The sequence below is a fragment of the Trachemys scripta genome, chromosome 11 (genome assembly GCF_013100865.1).
Source record: "Trachemys scripta elegans isolate TJP31775 chromosome 11, CAS_Tse_1.0, whole genome shotgun sequence".
NCBI lineage: Eukaryota > Metazoa > Chordata > Testudines > Emydidae > Trachemys > Trachemys scripta.
In genome coordinates, this window is record NC_048308.1 from 37,514,477 (window position 1) to 37,536,697 (window position 22,221).

The 22,221-nt window shown below is 39.5% G+C and overlaps 2 protein-coding genes across 9 annotated transcripts in view; one reads left to right on the forward strand and one right to left on the reverse strand.

Moving 5' to 3' along the window:
- METTL8 (methyltransferase like 8) overlaps window positions 1–6,348 on the reverse strand; it is a 65,114-nt gene extending 58,766 nt beyond the window's left edge. For 4 of the 5 annotated variants that reach the window (XR_004647625.1, XR_004647626.1, XM_034785301.1 and 1 more), the window contains exon 1: window positions 5,908–6,348. The gene's annotated coding sequence lies outside the window, so the exon portion shown is untranslated. Of the gene's footprint in view, window positions 1–4,681; window positions 4,789–5,907 lie in introns of all 5 variants that reach the window. The other variant, XM_034785299.1, reaches the window with a different exon arrangement.
- An 11-nt stretch (window positions 6,349–6,359) lies between these two features.
- Window positions 6,360–22,221, forward strand: part of DCAF17 (DDB1 and CUL4 associated factor 17) — a 42,621-nt gene continuing 26,759 nt past the window's right edge. Inside the window, exons 1-4 of one of the 4 annotated variants that reach the window (XM_034785293.1) lie at window positions 6,360–6,490; window positions 6,956–7,198; window positions 10,033–10,136; window positions 12,904–12,994. In XM_034785293.1, the coding sequence (XP_034641184.1) occupies window positions 7,025–7,198; window positions 10,033–10,136; window positions 12,904–12,994 (369 nt within the window). In that variant the 5' untranslated portion in view covers window positions 6,360–6,490; window positions 6,956–7,024. Of the gene's footprint in view, window positions 6,491–6,520; window positions 6,659–6,955; window positions 7,199–7,322; window positions 7,353–10,032; window positions 10,137–11,914; window positions 12,355–12,903; window positions 12,995–22,221 lie in introns of those variants that run through there. The other 3 variants (XM_034785294.1, XM_034785296.1, XM_034785295.1) reach the window with 3 other exon arrangements.

Genomic DNA, 22,221 nt, shown 5'->3' on the forward strand with positions numbered 1-22,221 from the left:
GTCAACAATTCTCTTTATATATAAGAAGGAATAGAATCCAAGTCTCTTTTTCAGCACTGCAGGGTCAATACAACTAATTGAAGTTATTTTTGCCACTAAGGTCAGCAGATATGACTCTGAATACACACAAGGAGTAGATCAGTTGAGTTTAAGGCACCATTTTTACAATCATCTTTCAGAGTAGAACTGGTCTTTAAAAGTAGCTAGGGAAAGAGGAAATGTTTTGTACAATGGGGAAGAGAGCTTATATTTTCCTGACCGTATCTCCCAAACCAAGCACTGTAGGAAGGAAATAAGTCATATAAAACAGCCTCTCTGGAAACACAGATTTGCTAAAGCCATCAGCTGAACTATAAGGAATACATTCTTTGGGGTAAAAATTCTGCAGCTACTGTCGGCTCCTGAAAAACCAAGACAACACCCAGCACACACTAATGTGGAAGGGGTGGTGAATTAAAAATGTTTAAGATTATGGAATAGCCATACTGAATTTGGAGGGTGGTTTTTTTTTTTTTAATTTTATCCTATTTTGGCATTTTTGGTGATTTGTTCCTCAGTCACTGTTCTTCTCCCTCTAGAGATTCCTGTTAAAATTATTCTGCTAGATAACTCAAGTCTGTGATGAAGTGCAAAGCTATAGGTGAAAAACAGTAAGTTATCAATATTCCTTTGCTAAGAAATAATAGCCATACCTCCACCAAAAGGGAAATCTATTTTATTTAATAATGTATATGAATTGGAGTGTGAATGGTGTGTTGAATTTTTTTTTTTTTAAGGGAACTGCTCCAAATTATCCTTTGTAGCACTGAGGGAATCTACTGTGTTTGTTAATACAGTGGTTCTAAAAGCCAGTCCGCTGCTTTTTCAGAGAAAGCCCCTGGTGGGCCGGGCCTGTTTGTTTACCTGCTGCGTCCGCAGGTTCGGCCGATCACGGCTCCCACTGGCTGCAGTTTGCCGCTCTAGGCCAATGGGGGCTGCGGGAAACGGCGTGGGCTGAGGGATGTGCTGGCCGCAGCTTCCCACCACCCCGTTGGCCTGGAGCAGCGAACCACAGCCAGTGGGAGCTACGATTGGCCGAACCTGCAGACGCAGCAGGTAAACAAACCGGCCCGGCCCGGCAGGGGCTTTTCCTGAACAAGGGGCGGACCGGCTTTGAGAACCACTGCGTTAACATGTTTTTATAAACATTACAGTTAAAAGAAAAATGTAAATGCAAGTCAAGTTGAGCTAATGCCAAATGCAAGAACAAAGAATGATTGACAGGTAAGGAAGTAGTAAGTACCTTAGACATAAAGATATAATTTATTTAGAGAATCTTTAATTAACTAATACAAATGCAGTGAGAGTGAAACAACTAAAAGAAACAGTTTTGAAAATGAATTATGCAAGGGAAATTGCGGGATATGGTTGCCAACCAAAAGGAAGGACAGACCAGATAAAAGGCTTCTTGGACTCATTCCATCCAAAACAACTTGTGCCCCTATTTTATCTTTTTACTTGTAATTAGAGCTGGTCAGAAATTCTCCAATGGAACAGTATCCATTGAGAAATGCTGATTTGATTAAATCAAAATGTTTTTTAGGAATGTACTGATTTCCTTGAAAATTTTGTGGGAAATTATCAAAACATTTAGTTACAATAAGGTCAAAATGGTTAATTTTGATAAGGTTCAAACACTTTGTTGCAACTTTATTGTTTCAACTTTTACATTATATTTTGTTTATAATTATAAAGTCAAAACAATAAAATCAAAACAAAACATTCTTGACCATATCAAAATGAAATATCCTGGAATATATTTTTTTTTTACAAAAAGTTCAGAGATTTCAACTTTTCATTGAGCTTTGAGATGAAAAACCATATTTCAAATTTCAGAATTTCTTGCAGGATGGAAATTCCATTCTTCACCAAGTTCTATATGTAATAGTTATTGTCTGTGTTAATCACACCAATTGAAGATTTTTACTCTTAATGTGCACTGAAAGGCACACACAGCAAAACTGGTGCCTGTAATTACTTCTGATGTAGAGATTTTAAATAATGGACATGAGGGAGATATTGGTGACCCTCAGTTCAGAGTTCTTTGTTACCAATGCTTGTTAATTTAAAGGGATAGGCTCACTTTTTTTTTTTTTAATTGTTTAGGTCCAGATCCTGCAAAGACTTAATTCTACACACAAGTAGTCCCAGTAGTAAGTGTTTGCAGCATCTAGGATTTATACACAGATATGTACTGCCCTCCAAAAGGTTGAAAAGAACCCGTCCCACTTCTTTCCCTATTAGGGTATGCCTACACAGCATTTTGGAGCAAACCTCCCAGCCTGGGTAGAGAAACTCGGGCTAGTGGGGCTTGTATTAGTGCTCCATTTATGACTCTAAAAATAGCTGTAGAAACAAAGGTTTGCAGTGCCAACTGAAGCTAGAGCTGGGGCTCTGAAGCCTAGGAAATGGGGTGGGCTTCAGAGCCTGACCTCCAGCCTGAGCCACAACTTCAAAGTGCTGTCCATACAGCTATTTTTAGAGCACTAACACCAGCCCCACTACCCTGAGTCTGTCATCCTGGTCTGAGAGGCTTGCTCCAAAATGCTGTGTAGACGTAGTTTTTCCCTTTTACATGTGACAACTCACATCCCTTTTTGTTACTTATAAAGCTGAGTTTATCAAGCATCTGACTCACTGACTTCTTTGCCCCCATCAGCATGGAAAGAGAAAGCCATCAATGGACATCATAGCTCTGGGCACAGGGTTTGCTAAATAATTTGTGTATCCCCTGCTTGCTGGTGCTGCAACAGCAAAGCTAAGGAAAGTTCAGGTTATGCATGAACAGTGATCTTAAATCAGTGATAGATCTTGAGTAAATGAGTATTAAGAAATTAAATACTTCATCCAAGCTATAAAAATAGTAAAATCTAATGTGAGGACTTTTAAAGTGACAGAATCTGTTTAGAATATTTCTGTTTTGCAAATAAAGGTTTGAACTTTTCACAATGTTCATTTAAATTACTAGAAAGCCAAAAACTACACAGTCACAAAACTGGTCAATATGTTAAACTAGAATTATGCTAATTTTAACTAGTAGTCCAGCTCTTGACTTATAACTTAAATGCTCTTAGACGCTGATTTAACAAAATATGATTAAATCTCTGGATTAAATGTTTTAGATGTTTAAAAGTTACTTTGTTTTATAAAAAGACATTATGAAAGGAATAGTTTGTCTGGCAAAGGTTCTAAACATGCAGGTGTCCTAACTAAATGCACAGGCTAGGACACATTAGCTAACCCACAGAGGGAGAGGAAGAGAAACTGTACTTTTCTCTTACTGTTTTTAAAATATTGATTATTTTTTTCAAATTAACTAAAGCAGTCAAAATTTACATTTGTGGGCAAAACTACTTAAAAACATCCCTTTCACGTGACATATTCTCTTCAGCTATTTCTTTTAAATGTCCTTTATATTTATTATTATAGGACCACTTTATGTATTTATTTTGATTTGTTAAAAATGTCTATGCATGTTCTAAGCACCTATAGAAAGCTAAACAAGCATACAACTAAAAAAGATAAATAGCCTTAACACAAAATAAACTCTTGTACTATACCTAAAATCTTAACAAAGCTTAACGGATTAATTCATCACGACCATGAAAATCACAAATTACCTACAATTTATATTTAAAAACTCCACCGTTGGACACTACAAATCCATCCACCCACCTCTCCAAGAGAGCCCTGAGAGTCTACATGGGCTTTGTCCATGCATAGCATACCCTGAAGGCCAACAAAACCTAGTCCTGCCAGACCAGGAGTGAGTTCCAGAGCTGAGCACCACTCATGGAAAAAAACATCAGGAATCTCCCACCTTAGTTTGAGCAACTGCAACTATCACAGAGATCATGCATTTAGTTCTCTTCATTACAATGAGTAATTAAGTTTGAATTTTTCTAAATAGTCAGAATTTCATGGTTTAGGGATACTTCTCTTTTTATAGCACCAGCTAAGGACACTCAGGCTTAAAACTTATGACATCTAAAACTTAGGTCAACTTAGCTATGGCACTCAGGGGTGTGAAAAATTCATAGTTAAACCATCTTAATGCCCAGTGTAGACACTTGTAAGTCAATAGAAGATTTCTTATGTCAACCTAGCTACCACCTCTCAGAGGGGTGGATTAACTACAGCGATGGAAAAACCCCTTCCATTACTGTAGCAAGTGTCTACACCACAGATGCTACGGGGGCACACCTGCAGCGCGATAGCTATGCCATTGTAGTATCTGTAGTGTAGACATAGCCTCAGTGTTATTAGCATTAGTCCCTCACTGGCAGGTGTGCACCTGAAACATACTTTCCTCTCACTAGCCTGCACAACATGAATAGTTTGACTCTCCCCTGTTTGGTGCAAGTACACTCTCTGCACTATCACTTGAGTTTCTTCATTCATTTATTCATTCGTTTGTTCGCAGCCATTGCTAGGGCTTGGCCTGAAGGTGACTGCTCCATAGACACGTGTGGCAGCAACTCCATCTTACCTTGGCCCTCAAAATATTTTTACATTTTTAAGATAATTTAATACTTGTTTAAAGTGCCAGTGTATTTGACATCCCTAAAGACAGAAGTCCACTATTTAGCCTCACAGACAGTGGTAGCACAAGCTTCCACACAAGCCCACCAGTGTGCCTTACTTCTGATCTGCAGACCTCTTCAGGCAAGAGGATGATTACCATGGGTATTCAGAGCTCAACTTCTCTGCTGACAATTGCTATCAGTTGTGGAGGTGCGCTTGTGATATCTATCGAGATGCAAGAATAAGAAGTCCAACACGTTATAAGTCTCAGGGAACTACTACCGAGATGAAGTGCTTTACATTTCTAAGCCACTTATCCTGCAAACTTCCCGTATATCAGTAAGTATTTCTAGGATTGGGAACTTAGTCAATACAAATCCAGCCCAGTTCAACAGTGACCAGAATTCACCTGGTGATAGCTGTTCAATGGTACAAATACAATGAGTTTGTGAACTCCATTAGTTCCATATCCACGTGGACATATCAGACAAATCACCAACAAAACCAAGTCTCCTTGAAGATTCAAATTACCCTTCTATCCTTCTGTATTGGTTATACAAAAAATAATTCAGTCTCCATAGTTTTCCGTCCAGCAACTTTCACATCCCCAAATTTATATTTAAAAAACAAATGATCAATATCATCACTGGCATCTCACTAAAGAGCATGACTGCACAAAATAGCGAGTACAGTTTCAGTGAGTTGCACAGTATAATTGCTCTTCTAATATTGTTGAATATTATTGAAAAGTAACAGTGCAGAGCATAAATAGACTTTTCTTCTTTTCCCTTGCTCAGTTTAAAGGTATTTTATTTTCAATGAGGGAAATAAAAACAAAAAAATTGGAAAGAAATTCCCACTTAAATTAGCTTGTCTTTCCTAATCATAAATACATGCTATACATTTACTCCCCCTTTTTTTTTTTTTAAATAAATGCATGATAAAATGCCTTTAGTTTTTTTTTTTTTGTTTTTTTTTTTNTGACAACATATGTGTACTAGTTATATTGCCTTTCGACGGATGTATGGAACCTCATTATAAGAAAGCAAAGAAATCATTATAATGAAATATTAAGGCCCTAATCTTGCAAAGATTTACCCATATGCTTAACTTTTGTGCACAGATGTAATATCACTGATTTCACTGAGACTACTCTCCTATAAAGTTAAGCATGTGCATAAGTCTTTGCAGCATCAGGGACTTGTACTTAACTTATTCTTATTTACACCAGCACTGTAAATTTTCATGATCTTTATAAATTAAGGCATTTTGCTTGTGCTGACTGTGGTTGATTTACTGAAAAGTGCCAATAACATTTTAATTAAAAAAAAAAAAAAACCATACCTTCAAACTGTTCTTCTAGTTTACAGAGAAAATCCTTTAAAATAATCGCAGGGCCTTTTTACTAATTTTCTCCCTGGGACTGCCTCTCTGTGTATAGCTAAAGGGACCGTTTAAGAAGTAAGAACAGTAGCACATTGCACAGGGTTCACAATATCAATTATTTCCCACTCAGGCGCCCCACAACCTTTCTACATAGCAACGTCTAGCCCCCAGGACTGGGTGTGACAACACCTTCCTATCTGGCAACACACTTAAGAGGACCTGCGGGAGCTCTGCTCAGCGCCCCAGCCCTGCTGCTGGGGTAATTCTCTCCATGCAGCTGGAAACATGAATCCGGAAGGGCAGCCAGGCGTCACACGCGGGAGAAGGCACAGAGAGGGGCAGGGCAATGGATTCGGGGAGTTGTAGTTTTGGCGCGTCATTGGGAAGCGCCTGAAAACTACCCTCCCCGGCGCCGAGCAGCGGCGGGAGGCGAGAGAAGGGAGAGCGGGGGCGGGGAGAGGCCTGGCCGGTGCTGCTGCGGCTCTTGTCAGCTGCTGCCAGGTGGTTTGCAGCACAGACACGCTGGGGACTGACGGGGGCAGTAAGTAATGGCTGCTGGAAAGAGGTGTTCGTCTCCTCCCCCCGCCAATGGCTTGTGGTGCATTCCTCTCAGAGCCGAGCCCAGCCAGGCGCTGCTGTCAGCCCAGGGCACGGGCCTGCTGCAAACTGACCGCGAACAGCTTCGTACATATACATAGCAACGGCCCGGGTGAGCTGCCGCTGCCAACAGGGAGAGCACCGGCCTCTGGGTCGGGCCGCGGTGACACGGGCCCGCGCCTGGGGCCCGGGGAGGCGGCTGCTGGGCAGGCAGGGCAGGGGTCTCCTTGTCTGCATCCAGGCTGGAGTGTAGCGGGGGCTGTGCAGGCAGTTCTTTCCCGGCTTGTGTACCCTGTGCCCGCGAGGGCTCCGGGATTTGGGGGAGGGAGAAGGACGCATCAGCCAGGGGGCCCATAATACTTGTGGCATTGAAAGATGATCCGGCACATGCATTGTTGTCTCCTTGTAGTGAACAGCCCCGCGCTTGCTGCCTGAGTCAGGAATTAGAAGGAATTCGAGCTTTTCCCACGAAATAAAAATGTCTCCAGATTCAGCCGCTTCCTCCTCCTCAGCCACGAGACTCTCCTCCGGTGCTTTTAAAATTCACAATGTCTGCCGCCTTCTAACCAGGAGATCTCACGGATTTTATACAAAAGATGCGGGTGTCGCCCACAGAAAAAACATGGGAATCCTAAGAAAGCTAGTATGTCAGGTAACAGCTTCTAACATTTTCCAGCAGTGACTCAATCCTTGTTTGGAACCTGATTTCTTCATTCCAGATGTTGTGAACTCCAGTCTAGTGCAGGAATTTGGGTAACCTCTGGACCAAACTCTGAACGGGAGAAGTTTGTGAGAGAGCGAACAGCGTGAGTTCTTGATTAAGGATGAGAGAGTTAGCAATACTATTAAATTTACCTCCGAAAAAATCTGGAAAAGATGCAACATCTTTATCATTCAAACTTGAAGAATATCGTCTGGTGGGAAAAATGGCATTACCATTTGTAAATCAAACTTTTATTTTACATTATAACAGTGTTACTGTGTGACTCTTTTACTCAGATTTCTTAATCCCGGGGACTATTATTGTACACAATTATATAATACTTAATATTAAAATTATGCTAACAGTGTAAGGGACATCATCAACTTTAAATTTGACCTCAAAACTCTAAGGGTTTGTCTATATGTGCAGTGGTGCAGGCTGCCCCACTATATACCCCTGGGGGAATTCTGTGCCAAATTTGTCAAAATAACACAATATATATTCACACCAGTTTCAATTATTTTGGTAATTTATTTCAAAATACCTGTCAGCAAATATGTCTGTAACACTACAAACAAAAAATTCAGGATTTTTTTTTTTTTTTTGGACAAATAGATTCCTCACTGGGCATATTAATACAGAATTTTGAGTAATTTATTTAAACTACAATACAGATCTATATTTCCTCCATCCCTCAGAAGCAGTGCAAAGGCTTGAGGTAGACAGGGGTAATGGAGGTGCTGAGGGAGAGGGAAGGCGCCTGGGAGAGAACCTGGAGGTTTGTTGGGTGAGTGGGAGAAGTATGGAACAGGGTTTTTTGTTAGGGAGTAAGGAAGCCTCCCCCATGCAGCCCCTGGCTGACCCCATGTGTCCCTGCAGCTCCTACCCCCTCATGTTGCCCTGCAGCCCCCTAGCCCCCATCCCTATGTGGCTCTGCAGCAAGGGTGCTGGAACATGGAGGGCCCTGCTCCCCACCCCCCACACACACTTTTTACCAACCATAAGGGCAAGTGACTGGGAGGAGAGGAGCAAGCAGGTGGCAGGGTCTTGGGGGAAGAGACTGTGCGAGGGCAGGGTCTTGGGAAAAGGAGCAGCGGGAGGGTGGAGCTCAGGAAGAAAGGGCAGTGTGGGCTTGTGGGGGGCACGGTTTGGGTGCCTGCGCCACCCCCCACTTTTAGGGTGCTTCTGCCGCTCTTGCCCTCCCATTCAGCCCCTGCTCAATGCTGTCACCCCATTAGCCTTCTGAACACCAGTCTGTGAACCCCCCCATATCCCATAACTCTTAACTGGGCTCTACTGGCAGAGCACGATGAGGAACGCAGCTAGCTGCTGGCAGTTCTGGCACACAGTGGCCCCTGGTGGGCAAAAGACAGAACTGCAGAGCCTCTGGCAGAATGTATTTCCTGCAGAGGGACATGAATTCTGCATGTGCGCAGCAGTGCAGAATTCCCCCAGAAGTAACTGTAGCACTTTAGTGAACACTCCACTACACCAATAGGAGAGCTTCTCCCGTCAGTATAGTTAATCCACCTCCACAAGAGACGATAGCTATGTCGGCGGGAGAAGCACTCCCATCAACTACACCAGCAGTTAGGTTGGCATAACTCAGGAATTTTTCATACCCCTGAATGAGTTATACCAGTATAAATTAGTAGTGTAGATCTGGCCTAAGTGCAACAGAATTGTTTCCACAATTAAAAAAAATCAATAGTTTTCTGTAAACAAATAAACATGCCTCTGAAGTGGAAACCAAACATTGTAGCACTGGGAAACTAAAATTGCAGCTGATTATAAACCAGAGTGAAACTGATTTAAATTTTGTTATTGGCCAAGCTGAGCGAAATGTAGAAATAGCACACATAGGGATAATTAAATTAGTATTTAAAAATTACTTTAGTTTTAACAATCTAAGGTGTTAGGCCCCATTCATGCAACCAGATGTGTGACGCGGGATCCCTGCACCCACATAGGGCCCCACTGAAGTAATGGGGCTTTGTCTGGCTATAGCCCACCTACATGCATCTCATAAAGGATTGGGGCTTTAATTAATACAGATACAATTATTTACAACCCCATATCCTGATGTCATTAATGCACACGAGTAACTTTATGCATGTGAGTAGTTCAAGTGAACTCATTAACATCTTGCATTCTTTATGCAAGCGTGTAAATTCCCTTCCGTGCCTTCCTCCAAACACCAAGAGTAGGCTGGATCCCAAAACCCCATGAATTCAATGGGATTACTACCATATATATGGGTACTTGTGCATATTTGCAATATCAGAGCCTATCATTTTTAAGTTGAAAAGCTTGCATAAAAATTTTATTACCAAATTTATTTTTAACCTGTGTCAGCTAATGATAAACATTTATTTTACATGGTGCCCATGAATTGGTAAAGCTTCTCTTTTCATTTTTTTGTCCCTAGTTTTCTTATAAAGGCCCATTCATATTTATTACATTTTCCTCCACCATGTACCCCACTCCAACTTTTCTAGACTTACTTTCCAAGTACTTTTGAGTCAAAGCCCTGCTTACCTTATTTCAATGCCTACTGTATTCACAACTGGATGCATCCAGTCTACAATCATAGAAAGAAGGAAAGAAAAATTTTAAATGGCTAGATAACTCCAGGAGACTTATTTATTTATTTTAAAAGTCCTTTGTGTGTTCAACAGACTATGTTCAACTAACATAAGTTATTAAGCGGTAGGGGCAAGTGAAATATTTTCCAAAACCACAGCTTGTTATAAAAGCCTTCTTCTACTCATTGTCTATTTCAGGAAAGTACTAAATTCAAGAATGTTTGGACAACTCATTCCACATCTCCTATTGCTTATGAGCGTGGAAGAATTTATTTTGACAATTATCGGTGCTGTGTGAGCAGGTAATTATTTGATTGCTAAAAATTGCCATTATTTTTCATTTTAATACTCAGGCTTTGATCTTAGAAACTCCCACGAGTTGTCCCACTGAGTTGAATGGGATTACTTGTATAAGCGCAGATACCCATATGCCTAATTGTTCGCAGGATTGGACCCTTATTTTATTATCTCTTAAGTGTTAGACAATAGCTGTATTGCATTGCTTTTGGCAAGGTAAGGCCTGATCCTGTGAGGTGCTGCTTATGTTCAACTATCACTGGATTTTAATGGGAGTTGAGGATGTTCAGCACTGCACAGAATTCAAATTAAACAGACTGAACACTAGTTTTATTTCTTGTAGTTGTCACTGGGCCTCAGTGGGTCACAGCTGAGGATGCCAAATTCAGGACAAACTGCTGGGAAATAGGGCAGTCTCACCCTAAATTGGTGGTTATTCGATCATTAGATTATACCAAGCCAGTAATAAAAGTAAACTTCTGTCTCGGCACATTGATTAACAAGAAGTCAAAGATGCAGTCTCTTTAGGCATTACAGCCCTTGTCTCACCACACAGACACTGGACTCTATGATGAGTGGTTACTAAAAAACAATTTAATCAAACATAGGGTTCTTTTACCCCCAAGAGATCAGGCACATAGGCAGATCAATGTATAACTGAGATCTTACCCAATAATCACGCTGATGCCAATCCTTTAGTAACTTGAAACTAAAAGTTTAATAATAAAAGAAAGAATAAGAGAGTTGTTAATGGTTAATAGATCAAATAATTGCAAAGTTCTTATATCAGGTTTGTAGCAATGATGTATTAAACTGCTAGCTTGTAAAGTCTCTCAGGTGACTTCCAGAAGATTGGAATCCACAGTCCAGAGAATCAGGGCAAAAGAGAGGCATAGTGGAGATATTTCAGGGATCTTTTATATTCTCTGCCATGGGCCTGGAAATTTACTGTCTCAAAACAAAGCTCACAGCCCAGATTGTGGAAAGTTACTGGCTCACAGTGGAGTTCAGGATCATGTAAGCATATCACAAGTCCTTACATGGCTTGATGATTCACAGGGGTAGCCATTGCCTATATTCTTGGTGAGGCATCCACAGGAAGAGCTATCTGGGTGGAATGGGTTTCTTCTATGACTCATTGTTAGAGTGAAGTGTCCTCAATGGGTCATCAACACATAGCTGATCTGGCTCTAATATAAATTCTATCCAGTCGGTGTTACCCAAGAATACCACACATGTTTAAGATTAGGGCTATCAAGCGACTAAAAAAATTAATTGTGATTAATCACATGATTAATTATACTGTTAAACAATAATAGAATACTATTTAAATATTTTTGGATGTTTTCTACATTTTCAAATATATAGATTTCAACTACAACCCAGAATAGAAAGCGTACAGTGCTCACTTTATATTTATTTTTTATTACAAATATTTTCACTGTAAAAAACAAAAGCAATAGTCTTTTCAATTCACCTAATGTAAGTACTGTAGTGCAATCTCTTTATCATGAAAGTTGAACTTACAAATGTTGAATTATGTACAAAAAATAACTGCATTCAAAAATAAAACTGTAAAACATTAGAGCCTACAAGTCCACTCAATCCTACTTCAGCCAATCACTCAGACAAACAAGTTTGGTTACATTTGCAGGAGATAATGCTGTCTGCTTCTTGTTTACAATGTCACCTGAAAGTGAGAACAGGCGTTCACATGACACTGTTGTAACCGGCGTCGCAAGATATTTACGTGCCAGATGCACTTTAATGGGAGTTGAAGATACTTCTTATCTTGCAGGATCAGGACCCTTTTTAGCATGTGATTTCCAGCATGTAAAATGCCTTGTGAATGATGTCATTTAATAAGTCCAAAAGAAGAAGACAGAAATAGAGACAGAGTTCATTTCAGGAAACGTGTTGCTAAATTCTTAAACCATACAAGAATCATCAGCTCCTGGCACCCATGCCATGAAAGGCACAACACTGATACAGTGGAAGAGATTCCTCCTGATGGTACTTAATTGGTCAAATTCTGCTGTCAGCTACACAGTGCAAGTCAATGAAGTTACTCTAGATTTACACAGGTGTAACTCAGAAGAATTTGGCACAATAACTTGTTGCAAAATGATAGTTCCCCCCACCTCAAGTTCTAATCTATATAGGTTTTTATATCACTCTCATGACTCTAGAATCTGAGCACCTTCTAGTAGTGCAATCAGCAACGTGAGTAACATCTGTCATTTGTGCTTCATTCTTTTTCTCCTCCTCTCCTCAGGGGGAGAATTGTGCATGCTGTGAAGTATTTTGTTTTGGTAGAGTTTTAATGTATGTGGATGGGTGGGTGTGGGTGTGCTGCTATGCTTTTGCATTAGAGAAAGCAAGGTGGAAGAGGTGTGTCATGCACTTGGAGCTGCAGATGGTGAGGTTTTTGATGGTCTTCTGTTCCTGAGTTAATTTTAATATGTTCTGTTTAGTTCTTTTTTTAAGTATGTTACTAAAATAAGAACATTATTGGTACATCTCTTATCTAAAATGTTTACCTAGACAAAAAGTGATCTTTTTAATGGCATCTTACAGTAGGGGGTGGGTGTACCCAAATTCTGAAAGTAGCACAGAGAGAGAGTTACCAAAATAAGAATAGCCTAGCATGCTGGGAAGTTCAGAATGCTGACTGCATGAGGAGGAGGTAATGATTTATAATAGTGCATAAACTGACCTGTTGACAGAGGTAGTTTATAAAGTAGACTGATCGTTTATAATCTTTTTTCTCAGCATTGCACGAGAGCCAAGAATACTTTATCAACTGCCAGCATGTTCTAAATCAGAAAAAATAGAGGATGCATTATTATTGGAATGCCCATTGGTAAGGTTATTTTTTACCGAAGGAATTTTGAAAACAAAATATAGCAACTGTTTTAGCTGTGGAAGAACAGTTCACTGATAATGTAGACAAAATTGAAACCAAACATTTCAAAAAATGGGGATGACGTTTATTGCAAATTATGGTCAGTTTCTGTCTTCAGATGGCTGCATATGGCTCCCATTGAAGTTGGAGGGAGTTTTGCTGTTACTTTGTGGAAGAAGCCAAGTATTCAGAGACCATATTATCAACCTGCTCTTCTCTTTCAGTTAACCTAAATAACTTCAAAGCAGTATACATTAATATATTATGTTCTTCTTTGCTTGGAGCAATTATTTAATGGGTCAGTTGCACTGTTTGTAACAACATTCTTGTTAACAACTATCACAGTGCTTGTCAGGAATGATGATCTTCACACAGTAGATAAGTGAGAATTCTTGCAATGAAATGGGCTTAGACACTAGAGAACACTCTCTCTCCTCTGAGTTAAGTAATCATCTTTGAAAAAATTCCATGAAAATACAGGGTTCATTTAAAGTTTTCAGAACCTGAGCTTCAGTCCAAGCCAAACATCTACACACTATTTTTAATGGCATAGCATGAGTCTGTAGACAGGGGCTCTGAGACTTGCTGCCATGGGTTTCTCCTTGCCATGTACACATATCCTTAATGACTACCACTGGTCATAACTCTACTGGCATTTTAACTCACTATTTTCATTTGTGCACAACTTTCTCTAAACTTCATTTTTTGACTGAAATTGTCATACTTTTTCTCAGACCAAAGGTGACTTTTAGGGAAAGACTGAGCGGTTTTCTCACATTAAGATTTATTTGCGTCTGGCTAACTCAAATAGGGGAACTCTAAAATATGACATTTTGCACATGGCAAATTCTACTGGGAAATAGTCTGGTAATTTTTGAGAAAAATTAGTAAATATTTTAAAATGTGCATTAATGAATGCAAACTACAACACTTTTATAGTTTTTTTAGTTATGTTACTGCCTATGGTACAATAATATTGTGCAACTTTATAGTGCCACATTTCTCCACTGTGCTGCTCCTAGATTTCTGCCTCCTGTAAGGAGCTGAGTATCTTTAACTCCCACAGGAGTTGAGGATAGTCAGCATCTTGCAGGATCATGCCCATACAGAGAAATGCAGTTTAAATCCCATGGAGTAATGCAGGAACAACTGGATGACTCCATAGTGTCAGAGAAAGTACTTTCTTTTCTCTTTCAATGCATAGTGCCACATTAATGTAGCGTTTAGGTTGCATATTTGAACACAAGTGTCATAAAAATGTGAAAGTTAAGGTTCCAGGAGTAATGTTTGTTTGTTTACTTAATTTAATTTGTGTAAATGTATTAAAAATGCCTGTTTTCAAGAATTAATGGCCTTATTTTCAAAGATGTTGTGCCAATATGGCTCCAACAGCAGCTCTTTACGCCCTGAAAATCTTAAAAGAATCGTACAAAAAATGGAAACATGGATGAATTGCTAAAGAGGAGAACAAAAGAATAGCACAAGCATGTAGGGACATAATCAGAAAAGGTCAGGCATAAAATGAGGCCTGGTCCACACTTAAAAATTAGATCCATCTAGCTACGTGGCTCAGGTCTGTGAAAAATTTTGAGCCCTGAGTACCACAGTTAGGTTGACCTAACCACCAGTGTTGACACAGCAAGGTCAGCAGAAGAAATCTTCCGTCAGCCTAACCACTGCCTCTTGGTGAGGTGGATTAAATACATCAACAGAAAATCCCCTTGCGTCGATGTAGGAAGTGTTTATGCTACAGCGCACAGCTGCAGTGTGTAGCTGTGCTGCCTTAGTGGTTGTACCGTAGACATATCCTGAGTTACACCTAGCAAGGGATGTAAAAGGCAATAAAAAGAGGATCTATAAATACATCAGGAGAAAGAGAAAGACAATGGAAAGTATAGGTCCTCTACTTAGCGGAGAGGGAGAGCTAATAATGGACGACATCAAGAAGACTGATGTGTTTAATGACTATTTTGCTTCAGTTTTCACTAAACAGGTAAATTGTGATCAGATAAATAACAAAATTAATATTAACAAAGGGGAAGGAACACAAGCCAAAATAGGGAAAGAATAGTTTTAAAGAATATTTAGATAAGTTAGATGTCTTTAAATCAGCAGAGCCTGATGAAATTCACCGTAGGGTACTTAATGAACTAGTCGAAGCAATCTTGGAACCATTAGTAATTATCTTCGAGAACTCATGGAGGACGGATAAAGTCCCAGAGGACTGGAGAAGGGCAAATCAGTACCTATCTTTAAAATGGGGAACAAAGAGAACCCAGGGAATTTTAGATTAGTCAGCTCAACTTCAATACATGGAAAAATACTGGAGCAACTTACAAAACAATCGATTTGTAAGCAACAATTTATACATAAAAATCCAACTACTTAAAATAAAATTATTAAAATCAGATAAAGAATAGAAGCAAAATTCAAAGGAGGGGTACCAAAATAAGGAGGGAAGGAAGTGGGTAGAGAAGAGGAGGAGGTAAGGGGGGAGGCATTGAATAGGATCACTCATATACCTCAGAAAAGCATACCATATCACTGAGAATTTTTCTTGGGTATTTCTGTTACAGCATACAATGCTTTCCATGGTGGCCAAGCTTACAGAGTCCCTGCTCCAGTCTTCAGTTATTGGTCATTTTTTGGATTTCCATTTTTGTAGCACTAGTCTTTTAGTAATTATTAGTGCCCTGCTGAGCTAAAGGTTTTCAGATTTATTCAGCTTCCAGTTAACATCCATTAGGTTTAAGATTGCATGTTTAGTTTGTAACACAATTTTATTATGTTATATATGGATATATGAGGATTCCCAGAATGTCTGTGTTAAGTTAGCACCTGCTGAATCATAGTGCCAATATTTGTTTCACTTATCAGCACCTGTTTGAACAGTGCATCCTCCAGATGATTTTCTGATGGATTCATTTTAAATGGCGATCCAAGGAACAGTTTGGAGCACTGGCTAAAATTTGTTTCCATTGGCTGGCAGAGAGAAATTGGCCTAGTTTCTCCTTCTGTTTCTTTTTTAGGGAATCCATGTTTAATTCAAATTTGCTGGCCAAACGTGCATATAGTGTTGCTGTAGGTCTTGGCAATCTGGGTAATATTTGAGAAATGAATGCAGTTCAGGTGGGTCAGGGTAGCACAGGCATTGCGGCCCAACAGATGGGAGATGGCACGTTTAAGTTGGACATATTGCCACTCCTTCTTAGTCTGTAGATTGAACCTTTCTTTGAATATTATAAAAGGGAGGAAGGTATCATTTTCAATAAGTTGAATGATGGTCAGAATTCCTTTCCTAATTAAATCTGGCCAAATGATGGGGTTGTCTGCTATACAGAGTTTCAAGTTACCCCAGATAAAGAGTCCTTGGTATGTAGAAGAGGGTGATTTTTAAATTTAGTAGACATAGTATGCCAAGTATTTCTGTCTGCCATAATAACTGGTAGTTGTTCTTTAGCGAATCAGTAGTAATCCAAGTGCAGCGCATTGGAAAGGGGTAAAGGAGCAAACAATTCTGCTTCCAGCTGGAACCAATCTGAGTTTCTAAAGCACAAGGGAATGAGCCACTGTGCTGGTGGCTAAGGATTATTGCTTGATGGTTGGGACATCTAAAACCTGTTTTGACAGGGAACTGTAATCTTTGGAAGGAGATTCTGGGTTTGTTACCAGCACCCTACAAAACAGACCTGAACATGGTGTCAATTTTGGTAAAATAAAAAGGAGAAATATGGATAGGAAAAGAATTCAGAGTAAAAAGGATGCTCAGAATGGCATTCATTTTGATTGTTTATTTTTCCCCAAAGGGAGAGAGTAGTGCCTGCCATCTATGTAAATAGTTTGCTAACTGCATGAATAATGGGGTGAGGGTAACCTTGACTGTGCTTTTAATTTCCTTAGGGAAGAGGATGCCAAAATATCTGAGATTTGTCTTTTGCCATCTAAATATCCCTAATACAGGTAAAGCCACTTCCATCTAAATCCAATGAGATCTTTATTGTTTCAAATTTATCCCAATGTATCTTGTAGCCAGAGAATTTACCAGTTATCTATAGTTGTAGAATATTTAGAATAGATTGATCTGGATTTTTAATAAGTAGGAGGATGTCATCTGCATATAGAAAAATTTGTCTCTTGAGTCTCTGATTTGTTGTTACCTGAGTCTCTGATTTGATCCGTTGAATATTTTGGTGTTCCCTAATTTGTATTGCAAGTGGTTCTAATGCTAGATTGAATAGGAAGGGGGAGAGAGGACATCCCTGTCTTGCTCCCTGAAACAGATCAAAGGGATGGGGAGATATTGTGCTGTTTGTTATATTCCAATCCCAATTCTCAGATCCTAACAGCTTTATCCATGAAATTAAGGATTTTCCCAAGCCAAATTTATCCAGGGTCACAAACAGATATTGCCAGTTCGCTCTGTCGAAGGCTTTCTCTGCATTGAGTGAAACAATTCCATGGGAATTTCTAGAGTGGGAACTATGCCTTTTTAAAATAAATTCCACCTGTTCGGGGTTAACCATTTCATTCATTACTTTTTCCAGTCTCTTAGCCAATATTTGTGAAAGTATTTTCACATCAGTATTGATTAATGAGATGGATCTATAGCTGTTACAGTTTTGCGCATCCTTACCTGGTTTAAGTAATACAGTAATTAGGGCTCCTCTCATAGTAGGAGGTAGCATATACTTTTCTAAGATGCCTTAAAGAAAGGTAACAGTTTAGGGGCCAGAATGTCTTTGAAACTTTGATAGAATTCTATCGGTAGGCCATCGAGGGCAGGAGTCTTGGCCAGATTCATTTCCTCCATGGCCTTGATTAATTTCTCTAAATTGCAAGGGAAAGGCCAGCCCTGGTCTGCTGTTCTTATGAGATTGTGGGCAGTTAAGAGCTTTAATAAAATTATTTAGTTCTTCTGGGTGAGAATTTAATCTGTATGTGAGAATTTTCCCCAGTCTTACCCCTGACTCCCATTATGTCTTGTGTGAGTCTAAAAAGAGCAAATTGGGGGCTTGTGCTGAAATCGATCTATTTACTTCTTACCAAAGATTGATTAATTTTTAAAGATTTTCGTGGTAGGACTAGTTTGCACATTCTATGTCCATAGCTTTAAGTTGTTTGGTTAATTCTAGGACCTGAACCTGGCTAGCCCTCTTCCTACCTGCTGAATAGGAAATAATCCTGCCCCTAATAAAAGCTTTTAGTGTATCACATAGGGTGGATTGGGATCTCTCTAGTGGGTCATTTGTTTAGGGAAAAAACTGAATTTCTTCTGTGACATAGTTCTGAAAATGTTTATGTTTCACAAGAGCGGAGTTCAGTATCTATCTTTACAAGTCCAGTTTGTCTTGGGAGGCGTAGCATCCTGGTGCATGATAAGTGATCATAATAGACTCATATAATGAAATCAAGTCTAACAGATTCATAGAAATCAGGAAGTAATCTATTTGTGAATATGTGGACTGCAAAGGGGGGAAAAAAGTAAAATCCTTCATCCAAGGGTTCCGTAACCGCCATACATCTTTTAACCCCAATTTTTCCTTATAATCTTTTATAATATTTCTAGTATGTGATTGTGTATGTTGGGGATGGCCTGATTTGTCTAAAAAAAGAGTCTAATACATCATTAAGATCTCCTGTGAGGATGATTGATTCTAATGGCATATTAATTAATTTTCGGGGGAAAGTGTTTTTAAAAAGTGGAGCATCTTTATTAAGAACATAAGAACATGAGAATGGCCATACTGGTTCAGACCAAAGGTCCATCTAGCCCAGTATCCTGTCTTCCAAAAGTGGCCAATGCCAGGTACCTCAGGGGGAATGAACAGAACAGGTAATCATCAAGTGATCCAGCCCGTCGCCCATTCCCAGGTTCTGGCAAACAGAGGCTAGAGACACCATCCCTGCCCATCCTGACTAATAGCCATTGATGGACTATACTCCATGAATTGATCTAGTTCTTTTTTGAACCCTGTTATAGTTTATTGGGTCCACATACATCAATGGGTATATATAGAGTCAGAGGTCATAGCCTTCACCAACAACAATTACCTTCCTGATCTTCATTTACATCTAGAATTTGTAAAGTGAGTCTTTTATGAAACAATATTGCTACATAAAAAGAACAGGAGTACTTGTGTCACCTTAGAGACTAACAAATTTATTAGTCTCTAAGGTGCCACAAGTACTCCTGTTCTTTTTGCGGATACAGACTAACACGGCTGCTACTCTGAAACCTGAATATTGCTACATGTTTGGCTGCAGAGGAGAACTTGTTAAGCACCCTTCCACCCATCCTAAATGTCTCTGCCTCCAAGTCATTTCGTGGGTTTCTTGTAGGAAGATATCTGCTTTTAGTGTTCTAAGATGAGTGACAACTTTTCTTTTTATAAGATGATTAGCCCCTCTGATGTTCCAGGAAACATAGTTTATAATATTAGCCATAAGGCGTGCTTAGGTCAAATATCTTTTTATCAGGTGGCTGAATAGTGTCATTGCTTGGGCTGCGTTTCTGGATTCCTCCTCACCGCCCTAGGGATATGAAGAGTGGCCTCATCACTCTTTCCCCCACCACTCAAAACGCCGAACTGGGGCATAACTGGATTCCCTTTAATTTTATAAAGGAGAAATAGTCTCATATCAAGGGAGGGCGTGGTTTCTGCTCTATTCCCAACAACAAAAAAGGGTGAAGAAGGCTACTGTCTCAATTTAAGAACAAGCCTATAGTGGATATATAAGAAAAAGTTATACAAATTGTTTAAAAAACCTTATTCCAACCTAACCGGATCATTTGCAGATAAGGGTTCATTAGCAGAACAGTTTTGCCTAAACTTTTCCTCTGGAGCCTTGTCCACGCTGGATTATAGTGTAAACTCCATAGTCACCCATGTAAATCAGCATAACATTTTTTTCAACTCTAACAAAAATAAAAACTAAAGAAAAAAACTGAACTAATATTACTGGGGAAAAAACAGACAACTACAACTACACTGCATACAACAGTGTCATAATAACATTCTCAGTAATTTGGTGAATCATAAAAAGCAATAATAATAATTATTCTTGGATAGGATTTTAGGAGATCAAATTTCTTTACAGTTGGGGAATTGAAACAGTTCATCATTCAACTGAAATCTTCATTACACTATTTAGATCTGATATCTCTTATAAGTGTACATTTAGGACAAATGGATTGAATATTTCCAGATTTACTATAAACCCAAAATCTAGGAAATCAGATGGGGATGAAACAAAATTATCAAGGAAGGGGAAAGGGGAGGAAGATTTTAAAAATAAAAAAGGTGGGGAGGGGTTGGAAAAGATATCAGGAGCAAGAGTGCCTCAGACAGAAAACAAAACCATGCTTCTCTGTGGAAGCTTAACCGATCCACGGGTGTAAGGAGTGCACAGGTCCAGTTAAGCAATTTGGTTGAAGTGAGGGTCTTGAATGTGAATATGCTCCTGGTACACTGGATTAATGAGGGGCATGGAGTAGGGTGGATGCAAGCAAAGCAGGTGTGTCCATTTTGTAACACTCCAACCTGCTCACAGCAGCAGGTGGAGTACATAGTGGTTTCTTGAGTTTGGATGGAGGGTCAGAATTCAAATCAGAGATGAGATCCTTCTTTCCAGCCATTCACTTCCCAGCCAGCCCCCTCTGCTGATGAACCACAGAAGTTCAAAGAAATGAAAAGTAAGGGGACAAAATGGTGGACTTGTCCTTTACAATTGTTTTGTTAGACTGAGAACTAAATTCCACCACTGCAGTGACTGATCTGGTAAAGTTGTTTTAATGCATCCCATCTGTATCTTTTACAGGTTGTTTTTTTTTTTTTCTGTACTGAGATCAGACACCTTTCAACTTCTTCTGCTGTCATAAAACCATCTTGCCCTCCTTTTTAACTTTGAAAGTAGAAGGGAAGGAAATGAAGTAGTCCAAACCCAATCCTTTGGCTACAGATCTGTTAAATTTAGCTTTCTTCACTACATCCTTGGTGTAGTCATCAGCCTGTGTCCCTTCCACGTTAGATTTTTAAGTTCTTTTTTAAAAATGAGTTCCTTAAAACTGTATTTTAAAAATCTTAGTCATGGCCTGGTGTTTTGTATCTGGAATGGATTTTTGCACAAATGAGCAATGGACTATCTCAATATTTAACTTTGATTGGCGGGGAGAGACAAAAAGAGCTGGCAACATGGTAAATAAAAATTCCACAAGCTTCCCTTTTTCCAACCCATCTTGGAGACCCACAATTCTCAGATATTTTTCTCCTTGATCTTCCCTCGAGATCATTAACCTTCTCCTGCAGTGTTTTAGTAGTCCTTTCCTGTTGCTCTGAGGTTATATTCATAGTACAGGTCTGTCGCATCTTACGCGCATTTAACATGCGCGATTTCAGCTTTACGCGGTCGGCAAAAACAAAACAAAGAAAGAGAAAAATAACAATTTTATTACTGTACTTGTAGTGCTGGCGATTCCGCCCGCCATTGAACTCAATGTAATTTTGACTGTACGCGGTTTTCGCTTTACGTGCTGACAGCGGAACGTAACCCCAGCGTAAGATGAGACAGACCTGTACTCACTGTGTCTTCTACTGAGGAGATTCTGTTTTCAGCTTTCTCTAGTGTTGATGCTGAGTCTTACAAATTGGCTTGATATGTACTAGTAATCGTTTTGATTTCAGTTATCTCTTCAGATATTTTTCTCAAGATAGATCACTTGAGATTTGTTTTAGCTAGTCCATAATTTCATATAGTCTCAGAGGAGCAGCCTCTCCCTCGTCGGCCATCTTGCTGCAAAAGGGCTGTCTGACACCGTCTGCTTTTTAGGATTTTGTAGAAAGTCTGGAGATGGAACAGCATCCGTAATGGTATTAAATTAAAATAAAAGAATTATAGAATATCTGATTAATATTAGATGGGGCATGGGGGTGGGAAAGTGAATCAGTTGCTGCTGGTTGTGGATTTTAGGAGGTGGCAAAAGGTAGTTATAAAACTATGCATCCAACATTCCCCTAGCGGCTCCCAGAAGTCCTACCACGTACTTTAAAACTGTTGCACTCTTGTGTCTGTATGTTTCATTTTTATTGCAGGACATTTTAATTGTATCTGTGTTTTAGTCTGGGTTTGTAAACGCCATCCATCACTAAGACAGTGATTTTGTGTTTGGTCTCTACTTACATCTATTT